Source organism: Urocitellus parryii, chromosome 5, assembly GCF_045843805.1.
Source record: "Urocitellus parryii isolate mUroPar1 chromosome 5, mUroPar1.hap1, whole genome shotgun sequence".
NCBI classification, from domain to species: Eukaryota; Metazoa; Chordata; class Mammalia; order Rodentia; family Sciuridae; genus Urocitellus; species Urocitellus parryii.
Window position 1 is genome coordinate 21,813,341 of NC_135535.1, and position 22,535 is coordinate 21,835,875.

Genomic DNA, 22,535 nt, shown 5'->3' on the forward strand with positions numbered 1-22,535 from the left:
TACTGTGGATTCAACCAAATGCAGATCAAAAATATTTGAAAAAAAGTTGAATCAGCATCAAACATGTGCACTCTTTTATTGTCATTATTCCCTAAACAATAGAGCATAGCAACAATGTATGTAGCATTGATACTGTTTTAGACATTCTAAGTAATTTAGAGATGATTTAAAACATGTGAGATGGTGTGGGGGGGGGGTTATATACAAGTGCTATGCCATTTTATATAAGGTACTTGGAGCACTCTTGGATTTTGCTATCAGCAGGAGTTCCTGGAACTAATTCCCCACAATTATGAAGGGACAACTGTATATTTAAATCAGATGATGGCTATTGGACACAAGGCCAAAGCCTTGAGTCGACTTAACCTTCTAGGGAACTAATGTTTGAAAGTTAGGAAGGGGCTGAGGTCATGGCTCAGTGGTAGAGTGCTTTCCTAGCATGTGTGGAGTACTGGGTTTGATCCTCAGCACCACATAAAAATAAATAAATAAAGATATTGTATCCATCTACAACTAAAAAATTAATTAAAAAAATAAAGTTAGAAAGAAGAAAATCACCCATGGGGTGGGGATGGCCTGAAGTTTAGAGGGAGAATCAAGAAGAGCAGAGCAGGTTTGTGTGGGAGGTGGTAGGAAGTGCCCTTTGGTCAGACCACAGGAAATCTAACAGTGCCATTTACCTGACAGTGTGTCCACAGCAAGCCATCCAGATGAAAGAGGCTACAGAGCAAAAGTACAGGTGTGGGTAGAGATGCTATTATAACTGGAGAGAGATGTTGAACCTACTTTCCTGGGAGGATAGAAGAGAAGATACATGAACAAGGATAAGCTAAGCTTTTTTTTCCTATAGTTTGCTAATAATACCATTCTTCACTAGGTTTCTAAGCCATATTGGGGTATGTACTTATCTCCCTACTGCAATGATTTCTGTCTGGCCTGCATGTGAATTCTGGGGATGCTCACAATGTTTCCTGAATGAGTCTAGGCCATTTTCTCTGATTTTCTGCCATTTTCTGTGATTCAGTTCACGGTGCCTTTTAGAACAATGTCATTCAGGTAGAGAACTCTGGAAAGATCAGGCGGAGAGCTGGTCAGATTATTTGGTGGTTTCTGCTCTAACTCCTGGGAAGGCACTGTTATTTTGATGTTTGGTTCTGAGCAAACCCTGTTGTTTGACCACTACTGTTGTGATGGAAAGCCCCAATTGCAGAGCTGATTCATTAGGCTCACCAATGCTGCTCTCAGAAGTTTCTACTCCAGTAAAAGTAAAGGAGCTTCCCTGGCTCTAGTACCTCCCCAGCCCAGACTTTCCTGCCACCTCCACCACCACTCCAGCTGCTACATGGCAGACTGACACTTGGTTAGCTGCCATTTTGTCCCTCTAGGTTTATCAAGTAGAGTAATAATTAAATCAGAAAAGTCAGTTTGTTGCATTGCTCGTTGTTGGTCATTGAAAGTAAGAAAATAAAAATGTTTTAAAGATTATTTCTGCCATCTTTGTTAAACTTAATGAAAATATTTATTCTCTGAAACATCGCAACATAAAGAGGGATGTTGCCCTTCTTTGGGGAAATTATAAAACATGCTTTGTTTTTTTTCTAAGATATGACTTCATTTGTAATTTCCCTTAATATAACACTAATGCACATGTGGCCTTTTTTCTCTCCCAGCCCAACACAAGATTTCTTTAAGAGAAAAGAATAAATTGGAAGTCAATTATTAAGCCTTGGGTATCCTAAAATGTTCTTCGAGGGTTGTGTTGGGTTTTTTTGTTTTTTAAGAAATGTAGTTCTGGGATTTCATTATTTTCCTTCTTCCCTTCCTGGATGCTACTTTGGTAGCTGTCATGTTTTAAATATTGACAAGATGAGATAGTTTTCTGTTTATATCAGCAGTCGTCTGTCTGTGAGATATGGACGAATCAGAACGCTGGATTTCCTTTCTCAGCGATCCATCAGGTCCATAATGTAAGGTTACACATGGTTATTTTCTCTTCCTGAACTTGCGCTATGTAATATGTTGCAGTGTTGTCAACAGCTGGAGGTACTGTGTCCTGGCAATGCGGAAAATTTGTAATGTCTAGTGACTCCTGAGATTCTTTGTCTATTATACATTAACTGTGCCTTGTGACTAGTTGGTGTGTAAACATTGTCCTGAAATGAGAAACATACTTGGTTTTAAAGTCTATGGTTAAAATCTGTCCCATGTGAGTTTTGGCTTTCATTCCAGGCATCTGTGTTAACTTACAGGAAAAAGGAAAAGGGTAAATTGATATATATATATATACACATGTATATATCAGTGTTATTCCTTCCCATTTTGCACTTCCCCATGTCCATGGGTTATTCAGCCATTTGTGTCCAGTGATTCTCAAGGATTCATGTGCTTTACTTGTGAGAAATTCTTGAGTATGATTTGCATGATATTCTGTATACATTTTATGCAAATGTGGGAGGAGAGTCCAGGAGAGGCACTGTTACAGCTACAAGGTGGTTCTCAGCCGTTTTCCATTTATAGAACAGAACTGGTCTTTAGAACGTGTGTGAAATTGTGACCCAATTTTCTCTGAGTTGCTTAATATTCAAATATTCACATTTTGCCTTTGCATATTAGAAATTTTCCTTTTCGTTTTGAAAGTAAACATTTTAATGTAATTTTTTTTAAGTTTTGTATTTTAAAACACAACCCTGTTTTTACATTGTGTACAATTTTTCCCATTGGATGACCTGCTATCTGAGAGGTTGAGACATTTGGTTGAGAATCACTGAGCAGAATTCTTGGGGTGGCATGCGAAGAGCCTTTATTAGGGTGCCCTGTCAGGCACATCTATCCTCCTGTGCATGGGACTTTTGAGGAGTGATATTGCCTGGTACTGGTGCTCCCATGACCCAGCAGTTCATGAACTCGTAAATGCTAACTAAAGCCTTTATGTGTTCAGAAGTGACCATCTCTGCTCTTCATCAAAATATTAAATTCAGTATAACCAATTGCATTTGGTTATACTGAAAGAAGCAGTCTTTATTCTTTAAGACATTTTAAAAGTATTACTACAGCATCTGCTTTTGTATATCTGTAAATGTTTATAGGAGAACTTCTCTGATACTCCATCCAAATATATGTATAAATTTATAGACATAGAGTTACATGTGGTATTCTTCAAAGCCTTAGAGAATACAGAAAGTAAATGTATTCGCATATATCATATGTATGGTTGGGTAGCCCATCTCTGAAATTTGTCAGAATTATTGAAAGTAAAACCTTCAAGCAACAATTATCATTTAAAATCATTTTAGTTTTTCACAAAGTGTTCTCGAGAAATAGAGAATGATGTTTGTTAATATTCAGTTCTAAATTTACTAGCAGGTAGGTGTGAAGAGTTCCTAGTAAAAAAGATTTTAAAGCTTCTATTAAAAAATCAATTAAATCTTAATTTTAAAAAGTTTTGAAAAGAATGATACAAGGCTTGAAAAATACCATACCTTTCTTTTAATGTTAGAGACTCAGTCATAATCATGACTTTTAATTATTCACTGACATCCTTAGGAAATCTTTTTCTGAAAAAGAAAATGAGAATATAGAGATTGTTTCCCCTTTGTATTCTCAGTGCACACAGAATATATATGCTCCCTTCTGGGGAGAGGGCTACAGCATATGATCTGTTTTAGAATTTGCCTTAACTGTGTGATGTACATGAACTAAAAACTTGCAGCTATTTATTATTTTTTAAAATAATTCAAAGTTTAAAAGCTGCCTTTTATAATCTGCCATTCAATAAAAATCTATCTGTAGACTTTTTAAAAAGCATTTATTTATTTGTTTGTTTATTTATTTTTGGACAGAATGCCTTTATTTTACTTGTTTATTTAAGGATCGAACCCAATGCCTCACAGATGTTAGGCAAGCTCTCTGCCACTGAGCTATAGCCCCAGCCCTATCTGTAGGCTTTTACGAATTTTTATGTGTTATATCTAAATTTGTCTAGTGGCTTTACATTTTTTCAGCTGGTGGTATAAAAGAATATTTAATTTAATTATGTTAGATGTGGCCCAATTATATAGTCTTCCAAACTTAGCCAGACTATGAATTTATGGTTAGCAACTGGCAAATACCTGTTAGACAGAATCAGTTCTCCATTTAAAACTCCTAATCTCAAATTATTTCCCTTAATGTTAGAGGGTTAATTTTTATTTGAGTTTGAAGAGGTAGTTAATGATGGACATTTCCTTCTATGTAATTGGTGTCCTTTTGTGTATTTACAAAAAAAACTGAAAAATCTTTAAAGCATACATATAAAAAAATAATAAGTACCAAGTGAATGAGGTGTTAAACCATGACCAAATTCTTGGAATATCATGAGCATTTACCTATGTTAACCTAAAGGAAAGATTTTAAGCTCTAAAGAAATAGCCTGAAGATATCTATTAAAATTTCCTTGAATCGTTTTCATTTCTCTTCTGTAATTACTTAGGCCCTCTAAAGATCTTTGTGTCAGTAAAAAATTTAAATATTACAGAATCCTACCCCAAACTTTTCTTATTTCATTTTGTTTTTCTAATTAAATATTATTTCATGGTTTCCCAGGTTTAGATCTACTTCTCATTAAAGATGAATTTTGACTAAAATCATTATTTCAGGCAAAAGACTTTGTATGTCTGTTTGATTTTTATTTAATTTTTAATAAGCATTTTTAAAGCAGAAAATTATTAGAGTTAATTTAAAATATTTGCCTGAGGAAATGTAGGTATCATATAGACATAAATGCACTTCTCATCAAGAGCTAACACGGGGCCTCACAGTTCAAAATTATTTTATGTATGAGGTAAAAATCCTTATTTATTTTTCAATTTCTTCTGCCATTCCATATAGTAACTACTCCACCCAGCTCCTCCATTGCTCATTCCTGCCGTAATTCCACCTCCAGGAGGGTTGAGGCCTAAGCACACCTGGTCTCTGAACTCTTTTGTCTTTCCTGGCAGCCAACCAGGTAAAGCTGAATTCCAGCCAAGGGCCAAGGTCATTCCTGTCCTTTACAAGAGTGTGATGTTAAGTCCAGTTGTTGGAGTCCCTCCATTGCCATTAGGTTAATTCCAAAGAGAAAAACCAACATCTGTATGTTAAATCTTCTAAATATTCTTAGATCTAAGATTTCTTTTTAAATAGAAAATGACGGATTCCCAGGAAGAAAAAAATTATTTTCTTATAAATTCAATCCTCAGAACACTTTCCCCCTGAAAATGAATTCCTGGAAATAGCACTAAGGATGACAAAATTTGGTGTCTATTTTCAGGAAAGTCCATTCAGTCCCTGTAGGAAATTTTAAAATATTTGGACTGGAGCAATATTTCAAGACCAAAGAGAAAAGAAGTCAAGGATTATGTTTCCCCCCCCCCTTAATTATCTCCCCTGATAGCATCTAGAGGACAGCCTATCAGATCACTCTGGATTCAAAGCAGGTGATTTGTGATTTTTGGACAAAGTGGGGTGAGGAGAGCAGAGGATGGCGCTGTCCAAACAGCTAAATGAATGCGCCACTCATTTCTTCAAGTGGGTATCAAATGAAAGATCTCAATTTCCAAACAGAGGGTGAATGTGCTGGGGCTTTTTAGACCCAAAATGGCTGCTACAACTTCTGTGGATGATGTAAATATTTGGATCAGCATTTGGCTGTAGTTCTGCTTCAAGTGTATGGAACTCACATTAAAATTTAATTATGAAAGTGCGTGAGTTAATGAACAATTAGAGAATGAGTTTGCATATGATTTGCATGCTTAACGTACTAACCTGCGAAATGTCCCCATATCCCTAGCTTCACTGCACCCATTCCCACTCCAAACCCTATTCCCACCCGTTTCCCTGCAACTCTTGGTACGTGCAGCTCCTGCCTTGTCTGTTGAGGCTTTTTTGAAACCTGCCTGTTGAGCTCGGCCAAGGTGAACCTCAGCTAAACTGAAATAGGGCTAATGTGAAGGAAGACCTATTGCTTGGTTTGAGTTGTCACATCAGCAGACCCTGATTCAAAGTATCTTTTAATGTCATCCAGATCCTCCTTTCGTATCATTCCACAGAGTTGCGTGCAAACTGTTGTTCTGTTAATAGTGTCGCCTGTGACTTAAATGTACGATACCTGTTTGCTATGTTGTTGTTGCTTTATTGGGGGGAGGGGTTAATGGGGAGATTAGAAGATGATTTGCTAGATTTGAGGAGAACTGTTATCTAAGAACTCTGTTTCCAGAGTTGCAAGCTATTTTAATTTAAAGCTTATTACACTCAGCTTCAAAATAATAATGAAAACCACATACCCTCCATTGTTAAGTTTATATGAGTTATTTAAGAACAAATTAAAGTCAGTTGAAATGAAGAGTGGAGAGTTAATAAGGATCCAGACATTTGTAAGAGGAAATGAATAAATCAAAATGGAAAGCCAGGGGAAAAAAAAACTTAAAACTGAAATTAATTGCAGCCACTTATTGCTTTTAATAATTAAAAGTTTAACCATAAAGAGAAAATTTTAAGAATGACTCAGGGATAGGTCATAAAGTACACAGAAATGTTCAAGCTAAAATTATAGGTTAATTCTTTAAAATATCAACAGACAGAAAATAAAAAGATTAATAGGTACACAGGTAACTTAGGGACTAGACCAAACAGACATGGAACGTAACTCAGAACAAAGAGCGAAGAGCTGGAGGGGTTCGCCCTGGCCACATGCACCATTGAGGAGCCAAGGAGATAGCACCAGGCTGATGTGGCTCTTCCTCTGACTGGAACTGATCCACCTCCAGCACAGACACTCAGGCTTTCTACTTCTCTGAGTGAAAACTATGCATTCTTGAAGGACTCTAGGATTTTTCTTCTCAGTTTTCAAAGACACTTAGTAATTTCCAGAAAATTAATTTCCAGAAAGCAAAGCTTTTGCTTAACACTTCCTACCTTTGTTGGCTATCTCATATTCCTGCCAGTGTAAGTCCAAATTGCACAGAGAAAATTGGAACCTAGCCCTCTTCCCCACAACACACTCCCAAGATGAGTGGTTCCTCGAGGCCTTTGGTTCTTTGATGGCACTAGATCCTTTCAAAGAATTGAATGAAGACTGTGGACTTCCTTTCTCTCCCAAAACATACATTCAGATTTTGTATTCTTATCCCAGACTCCTTGAAAATTCTCCTTAAGAAATCCCACAGAACTGGGCACAGTGATATATGCATATGATACCAAAAATTGAAGAGGCTGAGGCAGGAGGATAGAAGTTGAAGACCAGTCTCAGCAACTTAGTGAGATACTTAGCAACTTAGAACCTGTCTCAAAATAAAAGCTTAATAAGGGTTAGGGATGTAGTAGTGCCCTCCCCAGTAGCAAAAAAGAAAAAAAAAATCCCACAGTGTGTCGACCCATTTGCTAATACTTCTGTGGAACTTGGTCTCTAACCTCATGAGACCTTTTAATGCTCTCCTAACAGCTGAAAAAAAGTGATTATAAGGTCAGCCAAATTCAGGTTAGAAGAGAATGGCTTTGGAAACCTGCCTATATTTAATTTCAGTTATATCCCTTTGAGACCAAAGCATTGAATTTTGAAGCATCAGAATCTTTGCCAAGGAAAAGAGTAAGAAATACTCCATGTGTGACATGTAAATCAGATTGGAGCCCAGAGAAGACCAGCCAACACAGGCCTTTGATTTGATGAATGCTCACAGTAAACCTCATAGATGTAAAACAGATTGAGGCTGACCTTCTGGAAAGTGTTCACTGAAACAATAGAATGTTCTGTTTTAGGTCCGTCCTCCTGGGCCTTTGTCACATGATTCACCATCCTATGTGAAAGTGCTTATGCTTGTGAATCACTTTCTCAAGCACACACTTGTGAGCAAACTTGGCATTCAGGTGTTTAGTCTGCACCGGTGTGGAGGGTTCCTGAGGAATGTAGCTCAGCGTAAGCCCGAGCCATCGCAACAGCACTCTATCAAAACAACTGAATTCCAATAAGAAAAACTAATCACCATTAGTAAATTTTTCTTTTAATATTTTGTTTAGTATCATACTTACAGTACCATTTCTCTAGAGAGATAAAATTATTCAAAGTGGATAGTACATGTCATGTTTGGGAACTGACATTTATGGAACTGTGTATTCTAACATGAAAACAATTCAAACCAAAAATTTCATTCAAGTTTAAAAATGGAAAATTCTTTCAAAGATGGTATGTTATTTTCTATTACATAAGAAAGTTATGACTTTATAAATCATTTATTAATATATCATTACGATTTTAATATTCATTAATATCTTCAAGTCATAAAATACTTAGCTTAGGGTGTCTTTGTGAAGACAGAATAATCCAACTTCTCCACACCTCAAGATGAACTCAACTTTGGGAAGTATGCTAATACATATAAAAGCACCATAACCAATAAAAGTATTTACATATGCACAACACACCCAGATGTTTTTCCCACATTTACAACACGTGCGTGTAAGGTGAACTCAGGCTAGCTAGAGGGAATGAACTTTGCTTACTGCTCATATTGCGTCTAGAATAAATGTCATTTTCAGACAGGAGACTGGGGAGAGCCTTCTATCACCTTGAGACCTCCAAATGAAGCCACAGCCTCCACTCCAGTACAGTACTGGCAGCATCATCCAGAAAAGCTCATCTTCCAATCGTGTGACTACAAAGCTTTTGTAAGTTACCCTGAGTTCAATATTTGGGTACAACTGGGGATAAAGGGTATATTTTGGTTTCTTTACTGAACCAAAATGTATGAACCAAAATGTCCATCACTGAAATTCCTAAATGAATTTCCCCTTTATATATATATTTTTTCTTTTTTTCTTTTTTATACCTTTATTTTTTAAGTGGTGCCGAGGATTAAACCCAGGGCCTCGCATGTGCTAGACGAGCGCTCTACCACTGAGCCATAACCCAGGTGCCCCCCTTCTCTTTTTTTTAAAGTAGCATTCTACACATAAAGTCCAAATAACTAGACTTTATAATGCTCTAAATCTTGTACACTTAAGCTCTGTTCTGCCTTCTTCTTATAGAGTTGTATATTTCAAAAGAAATGAGATCACAGGGCACAGTGACATATACCTGTAATCCCAGCAGCTGGGGAGGCTGAGGTAGGAGGATCACAAGTTCAAAACTCAGCCTCAGCAACTTAGCAAAGCCCTAAGCAACTTAGCAAAACCCTATCTCAAAATTTTAAAAGGGCTGGGGATGTGACTGAGTGGTTAAGTGCCCCTGGGTTCAGTCTCCTATATCAACCACCACCACCACCACAACAAAAATAGAAAGATATGAGATCAAGCTTAATTTAAAAGGAAGTGAGGAGGAGCCGGGGGTGTAGTTCAATGAAAGAGCACTTGCATAGCATGTGCAAAGCCCTGGGTTCCATCCCCAACAGCCAAAATAAATAAATAGGAAAAATAGAATGGAAATAGGCATGAATGTAGAACATCTTTCTATCTTCACTCACTCACCAGTGATCCCAGAACATGGGATCCACCACTGTGTATAAAAATCAGATTCCTTTCATCAGCAGCAGTAGGATTATATTACTGATTTGAGGTTTGTTGTTGTTGGTTTGCCTTTTCTTTTTTTTTTTGCAGCAAAGGGAATAGTTATGCTTAGCTGAGAATTGTTATACAAATAGGTGAAGATACTGCAGGCTTTGGGGCAGGTGGTGGTTGTCATGACTACAGTAGGAAAAAAAAAATATAGCTGAATCCTCGCAGCGCATTGAAACCTCCTCTCCTTAAAAGAAACGTTTCAATTAGGGAAAAACTTTCCTGATAACTGAAAAGATTAGAATTTCACCAAGATAATTTTCCTTAATTTGATTAAGATGTGGGCATCCTAGTTATCTCCTTGCAGTTAGGGCCCTTTTTCCTTGGACTGCTTTTTTTCTTACCTGCAGCTTTGGATTTCTTTCAACAGTAATAGCCCCCAAACTGTAGGGTTAACATGGTTTCCTGCAAAGCTCAGACCCCAGATCCCTAAGCTTTCTGCACAAAGCTCTCTTCAAGGTCTTGACCAGGCCCCTTGCTACTCTGTGTCAGGCCATTGGCTTCCCAGGTCCACGACATCAATTCCCATACCTGTTTTTGCACTGTATCTCCAGTTAAGTCAGGAAGTGTCCTTCAAATCTAAAATAATTTAAAATAATTATAATATTCACATTAATAATTAAAATAGTCACATTTTTTTTTAAAAAAAATGTGCTGAGCTCTTTAAAAGGGGGGAGAATTTAGGAGGGAAAAATGACAAAAAGGAAAGAACCCTGTTGATGTTTCAAAAGGTTGATGAGGAGTCAATGGTAAAAAGGCAGTCTAGACATTTTGCTCAAAACTATTTGTCCCTGGCCAGAAACATGAGTTAATGGTGCTGTGTACCAGTGTGGTATTGGATCCCATCACCTTACAGTGAAGTGGCTGGTAATTCCTGTGAGGAGACAGTCTCAACATTCCCCATCTTCATACAGCACACCAGGACTCAGCCCATCCTGCTGTGGAACTGAAAATGGAGTTCTTCCTCCCCAGCCCCTGCCATCCAGGTCTCAGATGGACCAACCACAAGGCACACAGCTGTGAATGAAAAGGTCCCCAATCTGCAGCTCTGCCTAAGAACAACCTAACGTTAATTACCTATGCCGCCCAATAAGCCCCAATGGGGGCCATGTTGCTCAGCTTCTCAGCTGTCTTATACAACCCTGTAATTACACGGAGTAGTGTGAGTTATTTTTGCAGATATTGCTGCCTCAAAAAAAGGGGAGGGGGAAGCATTTTTAGATGTTCCCATTTTGCAGTTAAATATGATCTGAAAGATGGCATCTTTAGAAAATGATGCAGTTTCATTATAAAGAGCAATTTACAGCCCTCAGAATGTATGGTTAATTCTGTGACATTCTCTCTTTGAATGCATTTTTTTTAATTAATGTATATTTATTTATTTATGACAGTGGAATGCATTAAAATTCTTATTACACATATAGAGCACAGTTTTTCATATCTCTGGTTGTATACAAAGTATATTCACACCAATTCGTGTCTTCATACATGTACTTTGGATAATAATGATCATCACATTCAACCATCATTAATAACCCCATGCCCCCTCCCTCCCCTCCCACCCTTCTTGTCCTATCCTCCAATGCTCCCCCTCCTTACCCCACTATGGATCAGCCTCCTTATAAAGTTATCAACAATTTATAACCAGGAAGCCTAGCCAGTAGCACTTCCACAATTGTTTTTTAATTGTTATTCATATTTAAACTCTCCTTTTCATAAAAGTACTCCTTTTTTTTTTTTTTTGTATTTTAGTATTTAGGTTCTATGCTGATAAAAGAGCTCAGGGGGACAGAATCAACCCAAGATGCTTGTGCAAAAATGCGGGTAAGTTTGCCAAACTTTTATTTCTAGTAGCTGAAATACTAAATACTGGGTATGGATACAAATTGCCACCTTTCAAAATTACTGTTTTCTTCATCTGATGGTCTGCTGAATCACATCAGTATTACATAAAAAAAAAGGTGTTTTGGCTTTGTTCATGTTTATACTTAGGCTTGTAGTTTATACTTATACTTCACTGTAGTTTAAGTTAATGTCTCTTTAATATATTTATATCATATTACATTTGCATTTGCTCTTAATTATTTTTAATGAATTTAAGTTAACTATATATTCATGGACCACTCTCCAGATTAGGAGAAAATTCATCTTTAGTTTATTTCAAGAAAATATTCTAAGCACCCACTTGATATTCTGAGAATAATTCCAGAAAAGGCCACCAATTTAACTAAAAATTATCAAAAGCAGAATTATTGGGAATATATTATAGAAAGCTAAATTTTTAAAAATATTTTTAGTTGTCAATGGACATTTATTTTATTTGTTTATATACAATGCTGATACTCGAACCCAGTGCCTCACACATGCTAGGCAAGCGCTCTACCACTGAGCCACAACCCTAGCCCCAAAGCTAATATTCATTTTGTGTCTTCTTAATTATTAAATTTTTAATAGAAGAAAAATATTCAACTCTTAAGTGGAATGAACCATTTGATGGCAGTAAATGTTTGCAGAAGTAGCAATTCCAAATGCCTGTGATGGGTAGCTAGTAGGTTTCTAGAAATCTATTTTAACCAAAGCTGATCTCACCCATGCTACCACAGAACTTTTTCTGTCATGTGTCCCTTATTCTAGCTTCTTCCAAACAGGTGCATAGAGGATGGTGATATCTGACAGTAGGAATTAAGAATACTGGACTTATTCAATATAACAACTAACTAAAGTCAAATTTAATATCATTAGAGTAAAGTTAGCTTGTATTTGTGGCCAGTATACCTTGTCATTAGTTTTATTTGAACAGCTTTTAGTGGGAAATATTTTAAAAACCATATAACTGAACTAAAACAATTATGAAAGTCAATTTGGAATATCTACTGTTCATGAAAAGCTAACTATACGTGAATCTTCATGAAATTGAGACCTCAGTCTGAAATTACCAATTTAAAAATTTTGATCAGTTCAACAGCAAAAAGGCTGAAATGGTTGCCCACATGTTTGGTAGCATACCAGTGAATTTTTATCCTAGGTACTATGTTTAAAGAAACTCAAGTTCTGTTGATGGTTTCTTGCCATATGAGTCACTTTTATTCACAAAAACAGGGTGATAGCAGCCAACATCTACTGAGTAATCACACTGTGACTCAGTGTAATTATTATCCCCATTAACAGATGAAGAAACTGAGACTCAGAGAGGTTAAATGACTTTCTCAAGATCACACAGTGACTAACTTGCCAACCTGGGACTGAAATTCAGATCTGTCTAACTCCAGAGCTCAAGTCTCCCCCAATCCTCCTGAGCCTCTGCTTTCTTACTTAGAAAATGACATTAGATTGGACATCCTTTAAGGTTTTTCCTGGTTTTATAATTCTGGGAATCTTGTGTTCTAAGTATACACACATCTGACCGAAATTGTGTGACCACTGGACAATGAGAAAATGGGAGAAATTTTCAGTGATCAAACCTCATAATGATTTCTGAGATATTCATGAATATGTCTGGGAAATCAATTTGGCCTCTCTGATTTAGTACTATTAAGCAAATTACCTGGGTCCAGATACTTCAGTATTCTAATCAGCATAATATTGCATTGTGCTTGTAGCATCATCTAAAATATGCCAGATCTGTGATTTGAGTTTCAGTCAATTTCTTGAAATTGAGTGGATTTGAAATTACATCCTGATAGCAATAGCAAAGCCATTTTAATAGTCTCAGTAGAGAATAATTTAGTTAAATACTTGTCTATTGCTTAAAATGAAATTCAGAAAAAGCTATTTATTTAGAAGCCATTCTTCTATTCTTTGGGGCATTTTTCTGGTTTGCTGCCCTTGGTGTTTATTTTAGATTGTTTACATGAAAATAGAAACTTTATTGCTTCCTGGAATATCATAAACCCTCTTTTTCCATTTTGATTAAATACATCAGTCCTTGATACAGCAGCTAACGTTGCATTCGCTGCATTCACTGGAGCCCTTCAAAACCAGGCGCAGATTTGATCTGTTTTCTGGGACTGTTGTGTTGTGACTTAGAACTTGGCCAACTACAAATGGTGTGGATCTCAACTTGCAGCTAGTTTTCAGTGTGAACCCAATGTTGCAGTTTTCTCTGCTTCCAGTATGGTAGAATTTCAGCTTAAAATCCCAGTATAGTCAAGTCCTGCTGTGGGAAAGACATTAGGACAGTTGGTAGGCAGTAATACTAGTAGGCCAAAGTATTTTTGCATTTAAATTATCTGGCTTTTTTTTTTTATTTGAAAAAGTAATAAGTTTTCAGTTCAACAATATGCCATTTAGCTGAAATTAAAATTCCCTTCCATTTAAAAAGTAAATCAGTGTGGTCCCTGAATTTTGAGAGATGTTTTCTTTTTTTAATATTTATTTTTTAGTTGTAGGTGGACACAGTATCTTTATTTCATTTTTATGTGGTGCTAAGAATTGAACCCAGGGTCTCACATGTGCTAGGCAAGCACTCCACCACTGAGCTACAACCCCAGCCCGAGAGATGTTTTCTTAAATGTACTTTGTTAACAAAGATAACTAAGATTAGGCTTCTGTTTTCACTGAGTTGACAAACCTGTGGAAGAAAACAATATGTACACAATTAGTTATCACAGAGTGGTAGAAGTACAACCAAAGAAGTGTCTTCATATTGCTGTCAGCCTAAGGGACCATCAGTGATGATCCTGAAAATGACATAGTCAAAATCTCCTATAATCAGTTTATTTGGGGTTTTATACCAGTTAACACTTGTGTGCCCAGCCCTGCACAAGATTCTTATTATCTTATTATTTCATTATCTTATTATTTCACTTAATCCATGAAGTAGAAACTGTAACCCATATCCAAAATGCTTGGTTTCAGATTACAATTTTTCAGATTTTGGAATATTCACATATGTAATAAGATATGGCACCCAAGTTGAAACACAGTTTGTTTGTGTTTCATATACACCTATACACATAACCTAAGGTAATTTTATGAACCATTTTAGCACACCTGCATTTTGATTGTGACCCATCACACGAAGTCAGGTGTGGAGTTCTCCACCTGTGGCATCATTTTGGCGCTCAGAGAAGTTCAGATTTTGTAGCATTGCAGATTTCAGGTTCTCAGGGGTGCTCAATCTATATGGTCATTGTCCCCACTTTACATATGGGGAAACAAAGGCAAGTAAATCTCTTCACCCAGCAAGCAAGCAGTAGGCTCAGGATTTGAACCCAGGCCAACTATCCCCACTGCCCACACTGGGACTCTCCAGGCCAGACCACTTCTCCGACGTGCAATGGAGTTTACATTGTCCAGAGTTCTAAAGCAGCTGAAAAGCATTTATATTTCTTAAGAACTAGCTTCGGGAACCCTCAAATAGTCCATAAGATCAGGACTGGCTCAATTAGACCATATATGTATAGACATATCTAGTAATCTGAGGTAAATTCCATTGTGTTAACATAAACAAAATTTCACAACAGTTCTTAACTGCATCCTTAGTATCTATAGGATGTTTTTCCTCATAACACTCACTTTAACACATTCATTTTTGCCCCAGCAAAAACCAAACACAATTTTCCCTTCTTGGAAGCATTTGGAGTGTTTGATAGTCACAAGTGGCTAATATTTAAGCTTATCTAAACCCATTCATTCATCTCTAAGGACCCTTCAGTTCTGAAATAAAAATAATTTTCACTGACTTCCTGGTGTTTTATTATACATATTACTTTCTCTAAAATACACCATAATCAATTGTGTTAGATGGAGTTTAATTCACACCATTCTACAATAAGAAACCATCTCTCGGTTTGCTCAGGTTAACCAGTCTTTTTTCCCCCTTCAAACTGCCTTAAGATTTTTTTAAATTGAAAGGTTATATTTTTAGAGCAGTTTTAGGTACACAGAAAACTTGAGAGGAAGGCACAGAGATTCCCTGTGTCCCCTGCCTTTGCACACGCATAGCCTCCTCCAGTCACCATCCTCCATCAGAGGTGTGCATTTGTTCCAGCTGCAGGACCTACAGCCACACATCTTAACCTCCCAAGTCCATAGTTGACATCACAGTTCACTAACTTAGTGTTGTGCATTCTGTGAGTTTGGACAGACTGTTGGTGGCCGGTATCCACAATTATATTATTATACAGAATAGCTTACTCCCCTAAAAGTCTTCTACTTTTTAGAGCAGTTTGAGGCTTAAAGAAAAACTTAGAATAAATTAAAGGTACCTATACACTCCTTCTGTTGTTAACAACTTGCATTAGTGTGGTACATTTGTCTCAATTATAGACCAATATGGAGACATAATTATTAACTAAAGTCCACAGTTTACATTGGAATTCATTCTTTGTTATATACTGTTTTGAGTTTTGACAAGTACGTAATCTTATGTATCCACCATTACACCTTGGTTACTTCCAAGTGTGGGCAAGTACCATAGAGAAGCTGTAAATATAAGCATTTGTATGCAGGTGTTTATCTTAAGGTTTTCCCCACAACACTCAGATCCAAATTCTAAATAATAACATTTCTTCCGAATTGTGTCTAGTGAAAAGAATCAATAGGAATTAACATTAAACCCTGATAATTTTTTTATCAAGTAAATTGCAATTTCTGTTTTATCTTGGAGTTTTCAGTAAAATCCTGGAATTAGGTATGCTTTGATACTGAAGCATACTTTTAGATAGATATTGTATGAATTATTTTGTTCCTTGGTATAGTGCAGTCTGGGGCTGCTTATTTCCTGTATCATGACAGCTTTAAAGTCATTTTTATTTAAGATTAAAAATCTAAAAACGCATTTTAGGGATGTGTGAAGAATGGTAAAAGATATCTGTTTAATCTGAACATGTTCATTTAGCGCTGCCTTTTATGTTACTGGTTGGATTTTCCAGCTAAATCCATGCTCAGTGACACTCTTCATTTCTGAAGCAATTCCCAGGGAAACCTTCTTTCTGCCACTCCTCAGGCCACACTGCATAGATGCCTGGCTACTCATCCCACCCGGACCCCTGCTTAAAAGCAGAGACTGTGTGCATTATATCCTCATCACCAGCTTTATGGTAGTCCCTTACAAGGTGGTTGTGACGTTGAGTAAAGTAATGTATGAAAAGTGCCTAGCTCAGTACCATCCCCTAACATACTGGCTTCCACCTCCAGAGGTTTTAAAAATGAGTAAATTCATAGATTTAGTTCCTTTGGAACTAAATCTTCCCCAACTCTGAAGCATGAGGGTACCATTCATTATCCTGGTTCACGTAGGAGAGTATCCCAAGTCTTAAGAATACTATTCTTTTATTTCCATTTTTAAAGGGCCATTGCCAGAAGAGAGAAAAAAAATGAACAAGGGAACTATTCATAAGATGATATATATGTAATTTTGAAATTTTATATTTTGGGGAGGTTATTTGTCCCAAAAATGATTGGGAGTTGCCTCTTTTTAATAATGTGACCGTCCACTGGACTGAATTTTACAAAGCATATTGCTTTGGATTTTCAGTGGTTTGGGGTTGTTGTTTTATATGAATAACTGCCACTCTGAAGATTCCAAGACATACAGAGTTTGGTGAAATGAGGATTTGCTCTGGCCAGGCCGTCCCACTCAGCATTGCCCCCTGGGCTTACACGCACCCCACCTCAGCACTGACTTTTGCCCAGGATTTAGTTATCACTAATATACAGGTCTCCATCACTTCCCTAATTAAATTAAATACACCATTCGGAAACATCTGCTACTGTGAGAGGTGGGCCATTATATTCAATTTAACACTGCAGTCTTCTTTCTCTAATCCCATAGTTGACAGTTTATTATTCACAGGTGTTTGTAGTTATGGAAATTTCTCTTTAAAAAAAAAAAAAAAACAAGAAAAGGGGGGTTGGGGTTGTGGCCCAGTGGTAGAGCGCTTGCCTGGCATGTATGAGGCACTGGTTTTGATTCTTAGCACCACATATAAATAAGTAAAAGTCCATCAACAACTAAAAATATTAAAAAGAAAGAAAGAAAGAAATATCTGCTTTTAACCAAGATAAGGTGGGAATCTGCCTTCCTAGTGTGAGAGAGAATTTTTCAAGATTGTTTTTGAGTCGGGAATGAGCAGATCTTCTAGTGTGCTGAGGCTTGGGAACCTTCATTTCCCAGGGAAGTAGGCAGTGAGTGTCACCTCTCCTCCCACCAGGCCTCTTCCCCTGAACTTGTCTGGTTCTTTAAACCTTCAATCTGGAAGCACTTTTAAAGAATGAATTTTCAGATATATAGATTTCTGAATAGTAATCTGTCCCTCGGTTCAAGAATGAAGAAGATCTTTTTTCTATCTTTCAAAAAAAAATAATAATGGAAATGAGATGAAAGCTTTTTTAAAAAGTTAGAACGTAGAATTTAAATGGGAATATTAATTTTAAAAGTCTCTTTTCTTAGAAGAGACTCAAACTAAAATCATGACTAGTTCTCCTGCCTTTACACAATTCCTTCTGTGAGTAATTGTTATTTTCAGAAATAACTTAAGGAATCACTTCTTAGGAACCAGGCTGGGAGAAAAAAAAAAAAAAAACATGAAAACATTTTTTTTAAAGTCTCTGCTGCTCAAGTTTCAAGGAAGAATCAAATATGTTTAATTTATCTTTCACTCTCTCCCAAATACTGCACAAGCCATTGAACACAGGTCTAAGCCCATAAATGTACGGTAGTGATACCTGGGCTGTGGGTGTGGCTCAGTGGTTGAGCATTTGACTAACACCCATGAGCACTGCCAAAGTGATACAGCAGCACACACAACCAGCCATACTTCTAACTCCCTATAGCTGATCTTTGCTCTCACAGACCTTTTCCTTGTGAGTATTTTCACAAGGAAAAGTAGAAGGCTAACCAGTGCCATCCATCTTATCCCACCCATATTGTTCTCACACTTGTTTCCCTTTTTATTTTTGTTTGTATTGTTCACATAACTCGATTTTTCCTCCCACGTGACGCTACCACTGCTCCTCACTGACAGATGATGCCCTCATGGGCATCTTGTGTCCTGAATCTCCATTTAAGTTCTTTCTAAATATATTGATTTGGTCCATCATCATTGACCCAAGTATTTTGTTCTGATGAATGCTCATGGTTGAAGCCACCATCTCACAGCCATCTCATGGCCATCATAACATGAAGCAGGCAGTATTCAGTGTTGGTCACAGATTTTTGATTTTAAGTCCAAATACGGCATTTATTTATTTATTTAAAATTTATTTATTTATTTTAATTAGGTATATATGACAGCAGAATGCATTTTGATTCATTGTACACAATTGCAGCACAACTGTACATTTTTATGGTTGTACACGATGTAGAATCACACCATATGTACAGTCATACATGTACCTAGGGTAATGATGTCCATCTCATTCCACCATATTTCCTGCCCCCATGCACCCTCCCTACCCCACCTCCCCTTTGCCCAATCAAAATTCCTCACTTTTTCCCATGCCTCCCCCCTCCCCATTATGGATCAGCATCTACTTATCAGAGAGAACATTCAGCCTTTGGTTTTTTGGGATTGGCTTATTTCTCTCAGCATGATATTCTCCAACTCCACCCATTTACCTGCAAATGTCATAATTTTATTCTTTTCTATTGCTGAGTAATATTCCATTATATATATATATATATATATATATATATATATATATATATCACCTACACAAAGCTGAAGTCATACTTACCAGTGATTAAAAAACTCAATGTGTTTTTCATACATTGACACTTTCTTTTAACTGAAATCATAAATTTTTTAAACTTTACTTCTTATTTCAAAAGGAGTACATGTTCATTATTGTCCACTTCTAAAATAGAGACCAGAAGGAAAATAAGAGCAACTGTAACTTTACTGTCCAGGAGCGGTAAACACCTCCTTATAACACCTGCTTGAGTGTGATTCTTAAGATTGATTACTTACACATTTGTGGGCATCACTTTTCCACTAAAATTTGGAAATGGTCTGTACCTGCTATTTCATAATCTATTTTTAAACACAATATGTTTTGAAATAATTTTATTCCAGTAGTATTCATCCTCAATATTACTTGTGATGGTTGATTCTCATAGGCCAACCCATCCTTGGACCATATATATTTAACAGTTTCCCTGGTTGGTCACTGGGTCATTACCCTTTTTCTCAAATGGTAGCCAAAATTCTGGGTGCCCTACCTTTTCTTGCTGGGTCAAAGGGTATACGCTTCTTGAAACTCTGGATACTATTGCAAAATTGCCTCCTGGAACACTTGCCTGCTGTCTGTTCCTGTTACATGGACCTGTTACATACACTCCCAGAAGCAGTGCATGAACTCACGTTGGTGTTTGCAAGTCCCGTCTCTCAGCAACGTGTGCTTAATATCTTGGATATGCTCCTAGTCAAGGGAGAAGTGGGGAACTTTTATGAGAAACCATCCATCTTTGGCATGATGCCTGCTCTTATCAACATCTATTCTAGCTATAACTCTACAATCTGTTTTTATGATTTCTTCTCTTTATTTTATGTGAAGAGTGTTTTCTGCTTTCACAGTCCCTGAGAAACTAGGAAAGGATTAAATAATTCTTGTTAATTGCTCTCAAGACCAAGAGCTGTAGCTAAATGCTAATGAAGGATTTTTGGAAATCACTTGTCAAGTGGAGAAAGCCTATTTTGATAAACTGGCTTCTCTCTGGATTAATGTAGAACGTGGTACAACTGAGTTTACATGCACAGCAGCAGAGGACAGTTCTGACAGCGACTTTCAATCAAACTGATCAACTGCATTTTTAGAGCAGTAGTTCTTAAAGTGTGGGCCCCAGACATGCGGTGTCAGCAGCATCTGGAGACTTGTTAGAATTGCAAATTCTTAGGCCCCACCTGCAGATTCCTGAGGCTGAAAGTGGGGGTGGGGCCCAACAATCTGTCATTCACCAAGTCCTCTTGGATTGAAAGTTTGAGAGCTAAGGTGGGGTCTTCCACTGGGCACTCCGCTAAGTCTGCTGTGTGGGCATGCTGATCTGGGTGGACACATCCTGTCGTTCTGTCTGTAAACCAGCTAGGAGAAGAAGAACAGAGACAGAGGACACCACTTTGGGCTATGCCAAATTTCAACCAGAATTTGTGAGTTATACAGACTGGAGATGCATTCTAACTGGCCGCTTGCCTGCTGTCTGTCCCTGTTACATGGACTTGGCTCTTGGCACCAGAGTTCTTATGACCAGAAAAACCCTTGAGAAGTCGTTCAGCCTCATTTCCCAAATGAAGCCCACCCTTTGATCTTTAGTGACAGAGGTGACCCCACACTATTTTTAAAGTCATCCCAAGGAGAAACGTCGCAATGGCCCCTAATAGTCATTCTGCCCTCCCAGGAGGCTCTCCCCTTCTCTCAGGGCCCGCAGTTGCTTTCTGGTTGCAGAAATGAAGACCTAACCCTCCTCTCCTCAAGGCTGAAAAATCCCAGGATCCTCACAGCTTTCTCCACGCCACAGGAGCCTCTTGCTAACCTTGCGCTCACACCTGAATGCTCCTCCACGCCCTCCAAGACTTCCTTTCTCACTCTGGGCACCAGGGTTCTCTGAAAAGTTTGTTAAGGCTCCAGGTCTGCAGAGGTGGTTCTTCTTCATAGCACCAGCTACATGTTCAACACTGAAATCAGCTCCTTGGCTTGTTTCTTTAACAGGCATGGATTTCAACAGCCATGAGATTGAACCCTGTGAGCTGCTACATTCAGCCATTTTTTACTTGAAAATATGGCTTCATAGGGCCCAACAGAAGATTGCCAGCTAGCGATGGTGGGGGAGACAGATCAAGAAAGGTGTGGGTGGTCCTCAAGGATCTCCCGGTGTCATGAGGGAAGCAGAGGCCCCAAGCCCCAGGAAAGTGGACACAAGGAAGTGGCAAAGGTGGGGACACAAGAAGAAAGGCATCCTAGGATGCCCTTCCCCAGAAATTGAACCTCACACTGAGTTTCCAAGGGTAGGAGTTCATTTCAAATGGCTGCTTTGTGGTGGGCTCTTTATGCTTTATAACCCCACAACCTAGCTAGCTGCATACAAAATCCCTATAGTACTGCTGGTTTTCTGTATTTTGTAAGCATTTTAAAATCACTGAAGGCTACCGAACGTAATTGTTTAATCTTAATTTACTTGCTGAAGCTGAATGTGATAATTAAGGTTTGTAACTAACTAAGGAAAATATTATATGGCTTTAAATTAATAGTTATTACTCAGCACTGAATGAATATTCAACTAGAAAGCATTCTCAGGGTAGCCATGAAAAATCTCTTCCCCAGTCTGCTTCAGAAAACTGGTTGGAGGCTTCTTACTGGGGACTGCCTCACTCTTAGACTCCCCAACTCTGCTGCCGGCAGGGCACAAATGATTCTTACTGGGACCATGAGTACTGCAGACTCGCACCCAGCACAACAGCTCCCAGTTGAAGTGCTCCCTGTTGTAAACTATTCTGCTCTCATTCATGTTCTAGAAAAGCTGTGCTCTGAAGTCAGAGCACATGCATTCGTAGAAGGATATTCCCATGTTGTTGATTCTGCATTCAAAAATGAGAAATCAGACTGGGCGCAGTGGTGCAGTAACTGAGGAGGCTGAGGCAGGAGAATTGCAAATTTGAGGCCAGCTTCAGCAACTTAAGAATGACCTAAGCAACTTAGTGAGAGCCTTTCTTAAAATAAAAAGGGAGGCGGGGAGGGGGTGTGGATGTAGCTCAGTGTTAAAGCACCCCTGGGTTCAATCTCCAGTACCAGAGAGAAGAAGAAGAAAAGAAAATGAGAAACCAGGGCTGGAGTGTAGATTACCTGGCACGCAGGAAGCCTTGAGTCTGATCCCCATAGCAATAAAATAGAAATAATGTGAGAAACTACATTTGGCATTCCATATCATGGGCTCTGTATCCTCCAATGCAGCTAACCAAAGAGAGAAAATATTTTGGAAAAAATATTGTGCCTGTACTGAATAGGTACCCTTTCTTTCTTGTCATAACCCCCTAAAG

The 22,535-nt window shown here is 37.9% G+C and overlaps 1 protein-coding gene across 15 annotated transcripts in view; it reads left to right on the plus strand.

The window, feature by feature from the left end:
• Anks1b (ankyrin repeat and sterile alpha motif domain containing 1B) overlaps nt 1-22,535 on the plus strand; it is a 1,073,357-nt gene that overhangs the window by 1,019,236 nt on the left and 31,586 nt on the right. For 6 of the 15 annotated variants that reach the window (XM_026398739.2, XM_026398748.2, XM_026398757.2 and 3 more), the window contains 2 exons: nt 8,548-8,676; nt 11,314-11,385. In XM_026398739.2, the coding sequence (XP_026254524.2) occupies nt 8,548-8,676; nt 11,314-11,385 (201 nt within the window). Of the gene's footprint in view, nt 1-1,892; nt 1,968-8,547; nt 8,677-11,313; nt 11,386-22,535 lie in introns of all 15 variants that reach the window. The other 9 variants (XM_026398716.2, XM_026398766.2, XM_026398808.2 and 6 more) reach the window with 2 other exon arrangements.